Below are 13,103 nucleotides of genomic sequence, written 5' to 3'. Positions count from 1 at the left end.
CGGTGGGATCATTCAGTGGTTTGAATTTCACACGAGCACCCAGGCTTCCACTGCAAGCACGATCATCTGCCCCTCTCTGCTTGACCTCATTATGAAAAGGCTGTTCTACTTGGCATCAAAGTTAACCCTTTACTTTCCATAGATAGCCAAAAGTGGGTAAAGGGAGAGGGGAGGAGGAAAAGGTGGACAGAAGGTACGGAGTGCTGAAAGGGACAAAAAAACAAGAGTAGAGGGGAAGTTCGAGAACACAGAAGACATGATAAAGAGTCACTCTTTATCAAATACTGCAGTAGGGTAATGGTTTATGAAAATCCAGAGAGATGGAGAAGAAATTATGACAGTCAAGGGAATTAATAAAAGGAGACTCAGACTTCATTCAAAAAAAATGAATTAATTTGTCTTTTTCTAATTTTCAGATTATACATGTTTACAGCAGACCTTTACAAAGACTCATTGCCTCTTCAAAAAGGCTCATACATAACATCTGAATCAAGTCCAAACTTGGTGTATGGTTGATTTAGCTTCTAACCCCTGTATAAATACAAACAGTGAGCAATCAGTGTGTAAAATATTCAAATACATTAAAGCACAATTTCAAGAATGAGGATATTCAAATAAATATAACATTGTCCTGCACATTATGCACACATACAGTTTCCTAATGTATAAAGCCTCTCGGAACTACTGTAACAACCTTCAAATATTGTTCCAAACAGAATAACATGAGTGGAATGCTTAAAGTAAAATACAAAGTACATACATGTATAAAACCACCAAGCAAGTACAACCGCCAAATCCCATGTGATTAAGCCGTTCATAGATAAAATGCTAAATAAAGCCATGTAAATGGCACTACACCAGATTTCTATTACAATATTCCAAACTGATGATCATCCAGAATTGAATTGAACTGTCTGATTTAGAGCCAGCTAATCAGGGAAATTAATGTTAAACACTTGCCATTCTGCTACAAATTGCTTTGGTGTGACTTAATAGTACCAGAAGGGATATTAATGGTTAAAAGGGGGTAGAGTGCTAATTTGGACCTCTCATATAAGCATGGAAGTACATAGCCCCTGACCCCCACACTATACAATACACCAGTACAAACTACCATGTTTTGCTGATACACTGATGATTAAGTCTGCTTCTATCCATCAAGTGACTGGTCTGTACAGCAGCTCCTAAGAGCCAAGTTCATGTCACACATGCAGCCCCCCCCCCCCCCCCCCCCTCCCCCGTGGAGTTGTCATGGAATCCATTCAGGCCTGGAAATAATTTGACTGTACACTGTGTTCAGGCACAGCCTTGTTCATTTATGCACCATTGACTGCTCATCTCAGTGTAAACTGGCGTGGCAGGACTCACATTAACATGAAAAGCACACTCTCGGACACGCGGACACGCGCACACACGCGCACACACGCATGATACTGAGGATATACTGTACATACTGTAGGCGAAAGTAAACAGTACTTTATCAAACAACAGGTGCTGCCAAGAGTGACAGGAACACAAGCCATAGATCTATGTTGTAACACCATCCATTAACAACAACAACTTATCCATAGAACAACTACCTTTTTGCTCCTGTTTCAACTACCATGTACATTTAACAGGGGAGTTCACACACCTAGAGTTCAATGTGCCCAACTTGAGGGTAACCTTGGCTATGAACAACTGAGAGAGAATGTCTTTTGTGAGGATAGTGGGTTATTTTCAAATGCTTAGAACCTGGACAGTTCACAACATGTCTCTCCTTTCCCAATTCAGACAGTATACTCTTGGTATTTTGAACATAAAAACAGATAAGACATCAAAACTATATAAAAATAAATACCATTAAATATGTTAAGCATTACTCAATCGGAAATCAACAGCTTTCATAAATAAATCTTAGAGAAACTTGAAACAGTCTATCCTTGAAATTGGATTAGGAAATATGCCAATAACCTCTAAACAAATCAAGGACTGACAGGCTGTGAACTGCAATGTAAAAAACAAAACAAAAAAACCAAACATTTTGTACAAATTAACAAATCAATACACATATACCTGTATATACATCTTTTTTGACATCTTCACTCAGATTGGTACAGTATGAATCAGTCTGTGTACTGGAGGTCTAAGTCCACTGTGCCGTCAGTCACCACAAGCCTCAGTCTCTTGGGCTTCCTGTCAGAGTGAGGGGCACTTGTGGGTTGGGAGGATGTGGACCCATAGTGGGATGTGGGTGGATGGTCCCTAGGTTGGCACTGTGGCTGTGTGTCCCGCCTGTAGTGCTCCTCCTGGCCTTTGAGCCCTGAAACCCCCCCAACAGAGAAAGATGGTGAGTTTGACATTGGGGGTCCACAGGGTTCAAGGACCAGCCTCCCCTGTGTGCCCGACGGCTCCATCAGGCAGTGGTAGGTGTAGTTGGTGGGCCCCGAGCCCGAGTAGCACTCAGCGCCGTCCCTGAGGCCTAAGGTCACCGAGTGGTCACCGCTGAAATTCAGCACATAGGGTTGACTCTGGTGACCGAAAGGGATGGAGGAGGAGGAGAGGGTTTTGTTCCCCAGCGCCTGCAGACCCACAGGGGAGCTGTGAGACATCTGGGGGCTGTTGTGCTGAGACACAGAGGGAGAGAGCGAGGTGCCGAAGCTAAAATCGAACGGGTCGTGTTGAGCATAACACAGCTGGTGTTTGTCGGGGGTGGGTGTTGCGCCGAGCTTGTCCTGGTTCAAACATTTCCCATCCGGCGTCCCGTAACTCTCAGAGACTTGGCTGGGGAAGAAGAAGGGCCTCTGGAGAGTGGAAAAGTTCATGCTGCTAAAGCTGGTTTCCGTGGGCTGGGGTTTGTCAGAGCTTGTTTTACTTTTAGCAGACGTGTTTGAGAAAACCGTATGGGCCTTGCTAGTCAAAGGATTCGACTTGGTGGGGTAGTTGGAGGCGCTGAGAGGGACTCCGTCTTTTCCAAAAGCAAAACCTTGACCTTTCTGACATCCAGCGATGGAGCTGGAGCATCTCTGACTCTGTCGAGTCCTCTGAGCACCTTTGTAACTTAGCTTAGAACTTGGAGGCTTGGAGGTAACGGTAGGGCTGCCGTGTGCCATGTCATCTTTACAAGGAGCACTGTTCAAATTCTGACACTGTTTGCCCCCTTGAAACTTCAGCACGCTCTGGATCACACCAGAACTTTTGTCAAAAGTGTTCAAAGCAGCACTGCCAGGACTGGGATTTCTCACATTGAAAAGTTGAGGCACAAACTTGTTAGCCAAATTAGATGAATATACAGACTTGGCTGCGTTACTCTGAGAGCCTAGTTTGAGTGAGTTTGGCTGACAAGTGGGAAAAGGTTGGGATTTATTGAGCAGGCTCATACGGTGGAAGGGTCCTTGACTTTTGAGTTGGGATTGGACCTTAAACTGACTAGAGCTTGCCTTGGTGTGTGTTGAATGACTGGCAGAATTACCTGGAGTACTCAGAGAATGTGGCATAAATGATGGGACATGTGAGCTCTGGGGTTTTGCTGAAAAAAGAGTCTGTGCTTTGGACTGTGTTTTGGGGTCCTCTTTGAACAGTTTCATACCTGGATTTTTGCTCAAAAAACGATCCATGGCAGTCCCTTCAATGCTGCTTGGAGGTGCAAAACTTAAATTTGTATTGAGTGAGTTTTTGTCCTTAGAGGAATCGTTCACTTCACATCCCATGGAGAGAGGGTCGTTTTTGGACATGAGGCCGGGGAAAAACTGAAGATCCTCTGGACTGAAATTGCTTCCTGGACTAGGAGGTCCCAGGTATGGGGTTTCTGTGGTCCAGGCGTCAGGGGGGCTGTGTGACAGAGGACTGCTGAAGGGGTCTGTTACTGGTTCCAGTGGACAGAGGTCTGATGGGGAGCTCGGTAGTATGGTCTGTGGATAAGAGTACCCTTCAAAATTGAGACACTGAAAGTCCAGGAGGTCTTCACAGCAGGCGGGAAAGCTAGGGTCTGTGGAGAGCATCCTGTCGGGGAAATTGAATGGTGGAGACTGGGCCTGGGGTTGGGCCTGCGGCTGTGGCTGGGGCAGGGGCAGTGGTTGGGCCTGGGCCTGGGGCAGAGGCTGGGCCTGGGGCTGTGCCATGGGGATGGACGTACTGGAATAACAGATGTTTTTCTCTAAAGACTGTGATGTACACAATCCCTCAGAAAGTCTAGAGAGGCTGTTGTCTATCTGTTGTAGGCTATTACTAAGACAGGTAGGTCCCATTTCTACATTAGAACAGTTATGAATCATCTCTGTATTGTGCCTTTGTTTCCTTCCTCTACTACTCGCATCTGGCATGGTCCTACCTTTCATCCTGGCAGGACCAGAGCTTACCTCTTGGATATTGTCACAATGGGGTGAATAGAGAGACAGTGGTGACAAAGATAAAGAGAGGGGTTGAGGACCAGAGGAGGTATTAACGACAGTGTTGCCTCTGCTGAGTTGCTGGCAGGCAGGCAGGCACTCGTCTTTTGGATTGAGGCAAGTCTCTGGCCCTTTATCTCGCCTCTCTGAAGCAGCCTCCACCCCTTTCCTCTCGGTCACCGGTTCCTTCTGCGTTTCCTTCTGCGTTTCCTTCTGCTCCTTCTTGGGGACGTCCACCTCCCACACACCTTCCACTTTTCTCCGTAGTTTGATTCTGGGCACAGGTTTATCTTCTCTGTCTTCGGTTTTAACTTCCAATTGTTCAACCGCTGCCCCTATTTCAACGCAACCCCTTTTCGTCTCCCTCCCTTCCTCCCCCCCATCCCCCTCACCGTCTCTTTTCCCATCCACAGAGGCAGCGGCGGTAGGTTTAGTCTGCCCCTTTCCCGCCAACAGCTGCTTCCCTCCTTCTACAACCCCCCTGTCTGGAATATTACTGGTCTCCAAGACATTCTTGTGAGAACCACCAACTTTACCTGTTTTCTCTGGATTTTCCGTAGTCTTAACATCTCTGTTTTCTGTGTTAATGGCTGCAATCCCCCTCTGACTTTTACTCAACGTACCCCCCCTCCTTTTTAAACTACCTGCCTGAGTGCCCCTGTCCATCTCTAGGTTCAGGATTGAAACAGAATTCAAAATGGCGCTAAATGGTTCACATAGTTTTGAATCAACGTCCTTTTCTTCTTTTAATTCTGAATCCTCACTGTTTGCAGCTCTCTCCAACTCCCAAACTTTTCCTTTTTTTCTCTTGAAACGAATTCTTAAGTTTAGACACTGCTCCTTCTCCGTAAAAGCTTGAGTAGGCGGAGAACTGGCTACTTCAGAATGGAGCTCCGGTACTCTACCTCCATCTTTCATTTCCTCTTGACATTCACTTGGATGATCCTCTGCAGAAACCAGTGCTTCACCGGGCCCAGGATCATTGTTGTCACCCAGGTCTACACCTCCATCTTGATTCCACAATTCATCGGTCCGAGTCCTCTTCTGTGGTCGGCCTTGTGGTGCTTGACTATCTCTGGGACGCATCATTCTGGTTCTAGCATTTAGTTTAGCGGTTCTCCTCAGTGGCCGCCTCCGAAATGGAATCCATTGCTTTGTGGCCCGTGATTTTGAGCAGGAATTTGAACGCTGCCCAACTTTATCACTGGTTTCCATCGATGCTTCGATAGTTTTGGGGGCCTCTCCTGATCTCTGGTCTGTAGGTTTGAGCGATGCGAACTCTTTAGGAGACATGTCTGGCACAGGAGCGGTTAAGCCCTGCTCAGAGTCAAGCTCCACAGAATTTCGGAACATACGTTTCTTAAGAGGAATATTGGACTGAATGTGTGCCGGTGGGCCGATGTCTACATGAGGGTTTTCCACAGCTTTTGCTATGGTCGGGGTGTCTGAACACTGAGGGGATGGTTTGGGGAGTAAAGGCTGGGAAGGAAGCTGTACATTGCTCTGGTTTAAGCTTGTCGTCCTCTTGATAGCAGGGAGGTCTTGGTTATGGTTTCTGGCTTCATTCGGTGTTCTTCTAGGCCTCCCCCTCCCTCTTTTCACTTCTTCCACAACTTGAACCGTCTGAGGCGATGCGACACTCATTTTCGACGACTCCTCTTCCACTTCTTTCCCTACAGTCTCCTGCGTTTTCAATGACTCCTCTTCTCCTTTCCCTACAGTCTCCTCCTGCGCTTTCAATGACTCCTCTTCTCCTTTCCCTACAGTCTCCTCCTGCGTTTTTGATGACTCCTCATCTACTCCTTTCCCTACAGTCTCCTCCTGATGTCTGTCATCTCTATTGCTTCTCTCCTGCTTCAAAATATCCGAAAGTAGAATCCTCGCATGTTTGATGACGATACCCTCCTTATCCTTACGTATGGATATGTTACTCCTTGTCTTTCCCAAGTCAACTTTCTCTACTCTCACTGGTATTTGGGAAACAACCTCATCCTTATTTTTATCGTTACTCCTATTATTTTCCAAGTCAACTTTCTCTACTCTCGCTGGTATTTGGGAAACAACCACATCCTTAGTTTTATTGTTACTCCTAGTCTTTCCCAGGTCAACCTTCTCTACTCTCACTGGTATTTCAGAAACAACCCCATCCTTATTTTTATTGTTACTCTTATTTTTTACCGCATCAACCTTCTCTACTCTTACTGCTATCTCACCCTTACTTTTATTTTTGACAATTTTTTCGCTCCTCTGTTGTCCTGTTTTTTTATGACAATCTTCTGCCTCTTTTTCAGTGAGTGCCTTCTTACTGCTACTTTCAACAATCTGAGACTTAGCACAGTTGATGTTTGCTATTCCTTCGCCATCTTTGTTAACTTCTTCTGCCACCTTTCCACTACGTGCCTTCCTACTACTAGCACCTTTAACAATCTGAGACTTAACACAGTCGGTGTTTGCTATTTCCTCTCCATGTTTAACTTCTGCCTCCTTTCCACTAAGTGCCTTCCTACTACTACCACCTTTAATGATCTGAGACTTAGCACAGTCTGTGTTTGCTATTCCCTCGCCATCTATGTTAACTTCTTCTGCCTCCTTTCCACTAAGTGCCTTCCTACTACTACCACCTTTAACAATCTGAGACTTAGCACAGTTAGTGTTTTCTCCATCTTTGTTAACTTCTGCCTCCTTTCCACTAAGCGCCTTCCTACTACTACCACCTTTAACAATCTGAGACTTAGCACAGTTAGTGTTTTCTCCATCTTTGTTAACTTCTGCCTCCTTTCCACTAAGCGCCTTCCTACTACTACCACCTTTAACAATCTGAGACTTAGCACAGTTAGCATTTGCTATCCCATCTCCAACTTTGTTCATCACAATCTGTGTATGCCTCTTCTTTGCCCTGCCCAGTACTTCCTCACTAGCGGCTTTTATCTCAATGACCTTGTGAATTAACTCTTTCTCAGCATGTGATGCATCATCAGTGACCTCAGGCGTCTGTCTCAACTTTGCATCACCTTTGTTATTAACTGACTTGAAAAGCATTTCCCTCACCCCCTTCTTACCTTCAGCGCTAGCGATCTCTCCTTGCTGCTCCTGACATCTGGACTCTCTATCTGGCTCTGCTTTCTGTGACCTTGATCTTGTCCTCTGTCCTCCTGGCACTGGCGTGCTGCCGTTCCCGCTATCCACCATCTTTCCCTGCACTTCTAGAGCAGCCTTTTTTACCTCTACACTTCCTGGCATTTGTACTCTTATCAGGTTGACTGTGAGGTACCTCTTCAGTCCCGGTATGAGTGGACCATCCCCAGCCTTCTTGGATTTATCGGAGGCGCTCTGACCGAGCTCTACGGTGTGCTTGCACACTGCGATTGTTCCGTCGGTCTGAGGTGTCTGAGCGCCAGTGGTTTGGGATTCCTCGTGCACAACCACCGCTTCGTGGTCCGCAGAACTGGCCTTGGCACCTCTGGGCCCGGTTCCTCCGCGGTATGTCCTGTTGCTGATGTACGACAAGCTGCTTCCGCAACTGGCGTTATCTCCTAATGTTATGCAACTGGTGCTGTGACTATCTCCGTTTACTCTGTCCTTCTCGGCTTTTCCGCCGCTACAGATTTCCTCTGGTTTTTCAGGTCTTGTGCTGTCGCTGAAGTCAATGTCACTATTAACTGCTTTGTTGCTCCCCTTGACTCCTGAAGCAGTGTCACTCATGGGAGAGGTTCCGATCATACTCCTCCTGGTCCTTGAGGAGACCCCAGGGGGGACAGATACCTTGTCCACCACTTTGATAGAATTCCTGCTCTGCGTCTGTCCATCCGGTGCCAGTCCGTCTTTCTCTTGAATGGTGAAATTGGAGTGTAGAGTGAAAGGCTTCAAATTTACCTCAAATATGGGTTCACCACTCAAAGCGTTGCTGCCTTTCTCTTTCTCCTCATCATCTTTTTTGTTTGTTGGGTTAGGTTCATTCGTCGGCTTCTCTTTGGGCTTCATGTTTTCCAGCTGGTGCAGCAAGGTCCTCTCTCTGCTGGCAGGGTCTCTACAATTCAACAGGAAATCCACGGTGTGGCGCCGCACTCTGATGCTTAGGCTCTTCAGCGGGACCTTCTTGGCTAAGGAAGCTAAGGCAGCTTGGCTAACCAAGCGCTGTTTGTTCCCCGACCGCCTTCTTCGCTTCTCCTGTCTCCAATTCTTTGTCTTCTTGGTCAAATTTCTGCTTAGCTTCAGGGCATTTCTCTTCATCTGCTGGGTAAAGGAATTTCTTGAAGGGATGGCTAAGACAAATAGAAAAAAAGAAATGCTTAGATACTGATAACCTTATACAGTACAAGGGTTACATGTTTGTTTTTTTAACAATATAGTGCAACCAAGACCTAACTATATTTTATCTAAATACATGATAGACCTTCACCAACAGTACCTAGAGAGTACCACCATATAACAGACTCAAACGTACCCAAGTGTGTGACTGGAAAGGTTGGCCTCGGAGGGCACTGTCCTTTCTCCCTGTTCAGACGGAGGTCTGTTTCTCTCAGGCGGTACTTCTGGCCCACCAAGGCCTTTCCTTCATCACAATCCGGCTGCCCTCCTCTTTGTCTGAAGTGACCTTCTCCTTTCCTAGAAAGAAAGAAAAAGCGCAAATGAACAAAAGCAGATTCAAAAGTAATCCAGTCAATTAATCATAGCAGGGTAAAGTCCACCTGGCACTGAATCAACTGGAATGTCTATGTCTAATGTCTCAACTCCGGCAAGTTTCAGCGTCTTAGTCAGACATTGGTTGGTCTGACTAGACAAAAAAAAGGGCGTGTTGAAAAGCCGTCGAGATCGTCCCATCATCCGCTCACCTCTCACAGGTGCAGCATTCACACATCTCATTATCTTCACCAAAAAAGCTGTCGCCATAGTAACAGGTGATCTCCTCCCCAGGTGAGATGGAACGGACCACTTCCACGCAGGCTCCGTTCTTCTCACCAGGGACAAACTGGAGGAGGGTGAAAGGGAGGTGGGGGAATAAACGTGGCGATGGTCCAAAAGATGGTAGACTTAACAGTGACACTACAAACAACTGCCAAGAATTACACAATAGAAGTAAAACAATCCTGAGAAATAATCACTGAAAGTTGAAGAGATGAATGAATGTTGATGACTACCTTACAGTTTGGTCTGCAGTCTTCATTTCAGAGAGAGAGAGAGATAAAAATACAAAGACATACATGTTAGGATTGAAGTATCAGATTGGGTTATCACAACAGTGTGTGTGATAAACTTCAACTAATACAAAAGAATCACTATAATACAAGATTTTCCTAATCTGTTGATACTGGTGAAGACTAAAATCATATCATTATTGTATTCCTACTAAGATACTGCCATCACAAGGAAACTGGTCAAAAAGAACAACCTTACTGTGGCCTGGTAAACCAGACTGATCGCGGAAATAAATTGACGTTTTCATAATAGATTAAATTTTTTGCCCAATCCAGACCCTATGTTCTGTTACGCTGATTGGCTGAAGGAGTTCGTCTGTCAAAGCAAATACTCCCGCCCACTCAAATCGTTCTGGGCGGCTGGAAGTCCAGACTCTGTGAAAACGCGGGGGAAAAAACTGTGATGAGTCTGGTTTACCAAGCCAATATCACTGTGTCCTCTTGAGAGTCTTGATGGAGTCCCAGCGGCAGATGGAGAGTGTGTGTGTGTGTGTGTGTGTGCAGTGTGACACACAGTTGGGGTTGTGAGATTCACCATGGTTAATGAAGGCAGCTGGCCCCAGCCAGAGCTGTGCACAGCGCTTACGAGTGGAGTACATGACGCTGAAGTCGTTCACCCCTGTCCTCAGAACAGCACTGTCTGCTGGGCTCAGCTCTGCTATGCAGCCCAGAAGAACCTCCACACGTTCACCCGCGAACCTGGAACAGTCGGCAAAATGTCACTCATAACATGACAGATGGACCCACATGTATATATATGAATACATGGACCCAAAATTAATGTCATTATAGACTACGCATAGGCCTAAGCACTGCATGAAAATAGGGATGGGTATCGATTCGAATTTCAATAATCGATTCCATTCCGATTCACAAGGTTCAGAATCGATTATCACGATTCAATTTGATTCGATTCGATTCAATATCGATTCGGTTAGTGTTACTAAAACCTGTTTTTTTTTGCTGTAACCTTAATTACATGACTGCCAAGTTATGCAACACATCAATACTAGGGCTGGGTATCGATACTGATTTCCAAAAATGAATGAATGAATGAATCATTGAATGAATGAATGAATGAACTATTCATTCCTTCATTTATTCATTCATTAAATAAAAGATCGATTTTGGGATTCATGAATCGATTCTGAATCATTTGATTCGGAATCGATTCAGAATCGATGAATCGATTTTTTAAACCCAGCCCTACATGAAAATAGTTAGCCTACCAGTGTCTGGTGGAGGTTATCTTTGCTCCGTTGGTTTCGGAGGAGTATCTGTCACAGGACTCAATCTGGACACCACTGTCGAGCAGGAAGGCACTGAGGTAGCGATACACCTGAGGGAATAATGGGTGGTAAGAGGACACAAGACCTGGCATATCTGCTCCCACAATCATCATAATGGAAAGTCTTTATTTACCCCTGAGGGGAAATGGTCGTGTTGCAGCAGTAAGGATAACAGAAAGTTTTAACAAGAAAGAGGCAGTCAAATGTATACTGCACATATACCCTGCAGAACTAACAGCGCTAACTGATCTGACTAAGACAGCTTATCACTCACATGTTGGCTCAGCAGCTCCAAGCGGTGGGTGCCCAGACGAGGAAAATAGTCGGAGGCCCAGTCTCCCACGGTGAGGGCCTCAAAGGTGGCCTGGAAGTCTAGAGTGCGTTGGAAGCGTAACAGAGTCTCTTTGAGGTAACCCCACCGGCGGATCTCTGGAAGGGGACTACGGGGGAGGAGGACAGAGATATAAGACCATGCAAACTACAGTACCGGTCCTCCAGCTTTTAATAAGCAGCTTGACTTATACACACAGCTAGACCACTCGGGGCACATTCCTTCAAGGGATTCAATGCCGTTTCAGAACACTAGGTAGTATTTCAAACAAAATGCTCGCATCTGACATGCACCCTTTGGGCTATGAAGTTACCCATGTGTGGAGGACGGAAGAAAACCTGACCGCATCTGGAACGCAATGCGGCCGCAGTAGGTGGGCCCCCCCAGGAGTGAGTGTATGATCCATGTGCGCTACTATGCGTGTATTGCGACGGTGTTGGCAAGTGTGCTGTGTGATGCAGCGGCTTGGAGCCCAAGAGAAATTTCCATGCGGGACAATAAAGTATATCTCATCTTATTATTGTATCATAACGGGGGGGGCAGGTCAGAGGATTTACTCCACGGTCAAGTGGTTCATTCTAGAATTTGAAAAACACAAGGTGTTAAATGACACCACGGATCCTTTTATACGGACCAGACATGGGAGTGAAAGGAAAAATGGCCATATCAGGAAGTCAACAAAATCGGGCACACAAGACACTCTTCTGCTTCTGAAACGCTTGGACAGATAAAAGCCTCGTTGTCCACATTATTCTCTTTATATTTTAAATTGTCTTTACTTGTCTGTGTACATACTGTACAGCTGTTTACATCCCCTAGGCTACGTTTTTTGTTTTATTTCCCACTTGCTTGGCCAATGTAAACGTGTTTCCCATGCTATTGAAGCCTCTTGAATTGATTTGAAATCCAGGCGTAACGTCGCAGGATTCTTTCGCCGCAGGCTCAAAACACACCTCTTCAAGAAGTACTACCCGGACCCTTCCTGCTACTGCACTTGCTTCTTGACTTTAGCACTATTACGCTCTAGTCACTTGTTTAGAAAGGAGATGCACAGCTTGCGAGTTCTTGCGTGTAGTGGTACAATGACTACCTATGTTAAATGCAATTATTTTAAGTCGCGTTGGATAAAATAGTCTGCTAAATGGCTGTAATGTAATGTCACTAGGGATCAAATTAATATCCCCGCCCGACCAGCCCCCCACCCCCCAGGGACAACAAACATCAGCGCCAACAGACAGACAGCTAGATAGACCGGGATGCTCTAGCATTACTGTAGCATTACTAAATAACGTTACTACTGACAAAGCGAGCCAACATTACCTGATGTTCATTTTATGGGTGCTGAAACCCAACAATGGGTCCAGCACCAAGCTGGTGGCCAGGTCATCCGTCTCACACAGCTCCTTCACAGTCATTCTAGTACATCCGTCCATCGCCTCCCACCATCAGCATGCTGCAAAACACAGTTACCGGAGAGGTGAAAGACTGTGGTGGTCGTGATAACAGTTCTGGAGCGCTAGCGCTTTTAGACAGTAGCTAGCTCCCGTTAGCTTACCAGGCTAGGCCTGACATCAGAAGCGATATGCGACATTTACACCAGCACACCAGAGCAAGTCTGCAAAGATATATGGGAGAATAGCTTATGTAGATACATACCTGGGAGTGTTTAGCTAACGAAATTCTCGTCAGATTCTGCCTGTGTGAACGATGGTCTAGTCGCCAGACCAGCTAACGTTAGCTAGTTTACCGTCCTGTTGTCCAGTTGGCTAAACTGGTCAGCCCGAAATGCTGATAACAAAATTCTCTGATTTCCTGTGCGGTGTTATTGCCTCGGATGCAAGCTCAAAATGTAATAAAAATCTTTAGCTAGTTAATAGCATAATTTTCGCAGTGGAATAAGCTTGACTGATGTTCATACGCA

The 13,103-nt window shown here is 45.8% G+C and overlaps 2 protein-coding genes across 2 annotated transcripts; both read right to left on the bottom strand.

The window, feature by feature from the left end:
- Positions 1-1,247: 1,247 nt before the first annotated feature.
- LOC311317804 (uncharacterized protein) lies at positions 1,248-4,673 on the bottom strand. The gene has a single exon (XM_084448925.1). The coding sequence runs from the start codon at positions 4,314-4,316 to the stop codon at positions 2,106-2,108; it is 2,211 nt and encodes a 736-aa protein (XP_084305051.1). The 5' UTR covers positions 4,317-4,673; the 3' UTR covers positions 1,248-2,105.
- A 692-nt stretch (positions 4,674-5,365) lies between these two features.
- On the bottom strand, positions 5,366-12,942 carry LOC311317372 (uncharacterized protein; the record flags this gene model as incomplete). Its single annotated transcript, XM_084448455.1, has 10 exons — positions 12,839-12,942; positions 12,503-12,635; positions 11,126-11,291; positions 10,792-10,901; positions 10,098-10,261; positions 9,506-9,525; positions 9,200-9,336; positions 8,812-8,972; positions 7,427-8,629; positions 5,366-5,442 (listed from the first exon to the last, which is right to left on the bottom strand). Exons 2-10 carry the CDS (start codon positions 12,613-12,615, stop codon positions 5,366-5,368), a joined length of 2,151 nt encoding a protein of 716 aa, XP_084304581.1. The 5' UTR covers positions 12,616-12,635; positions 12,839-12,942.
- Positions 12,943-13,103: the final 161 nt, after the last annotated feature.

This window comes from Borostomias antarcticus (assembly GCF_949987555.1).
Source record: "Borostomias antarcticus genome assembly, chromosome: 14".
NCBI lineage: Eukaryota > Metazoa > Chordata > Actinopteri > Stomiiformes > Stomiidae > Borostomias > Borostomias antarcticus.
Note: the sequence above shows the minus strand (reverse complement) of the source record. Positions and strands in the feature narration are given on the sequence as shown.

What these genes read in the sequence shown, in the direction of transcription:
- LOC311317804 (XM_084448925.1), bottom strand. Translation starts at nt 4,316, where the DNA reads ATGAAAGGTAGGACCATGCCAGATGCGAGTAGTAGAGGAAGGAAACAA.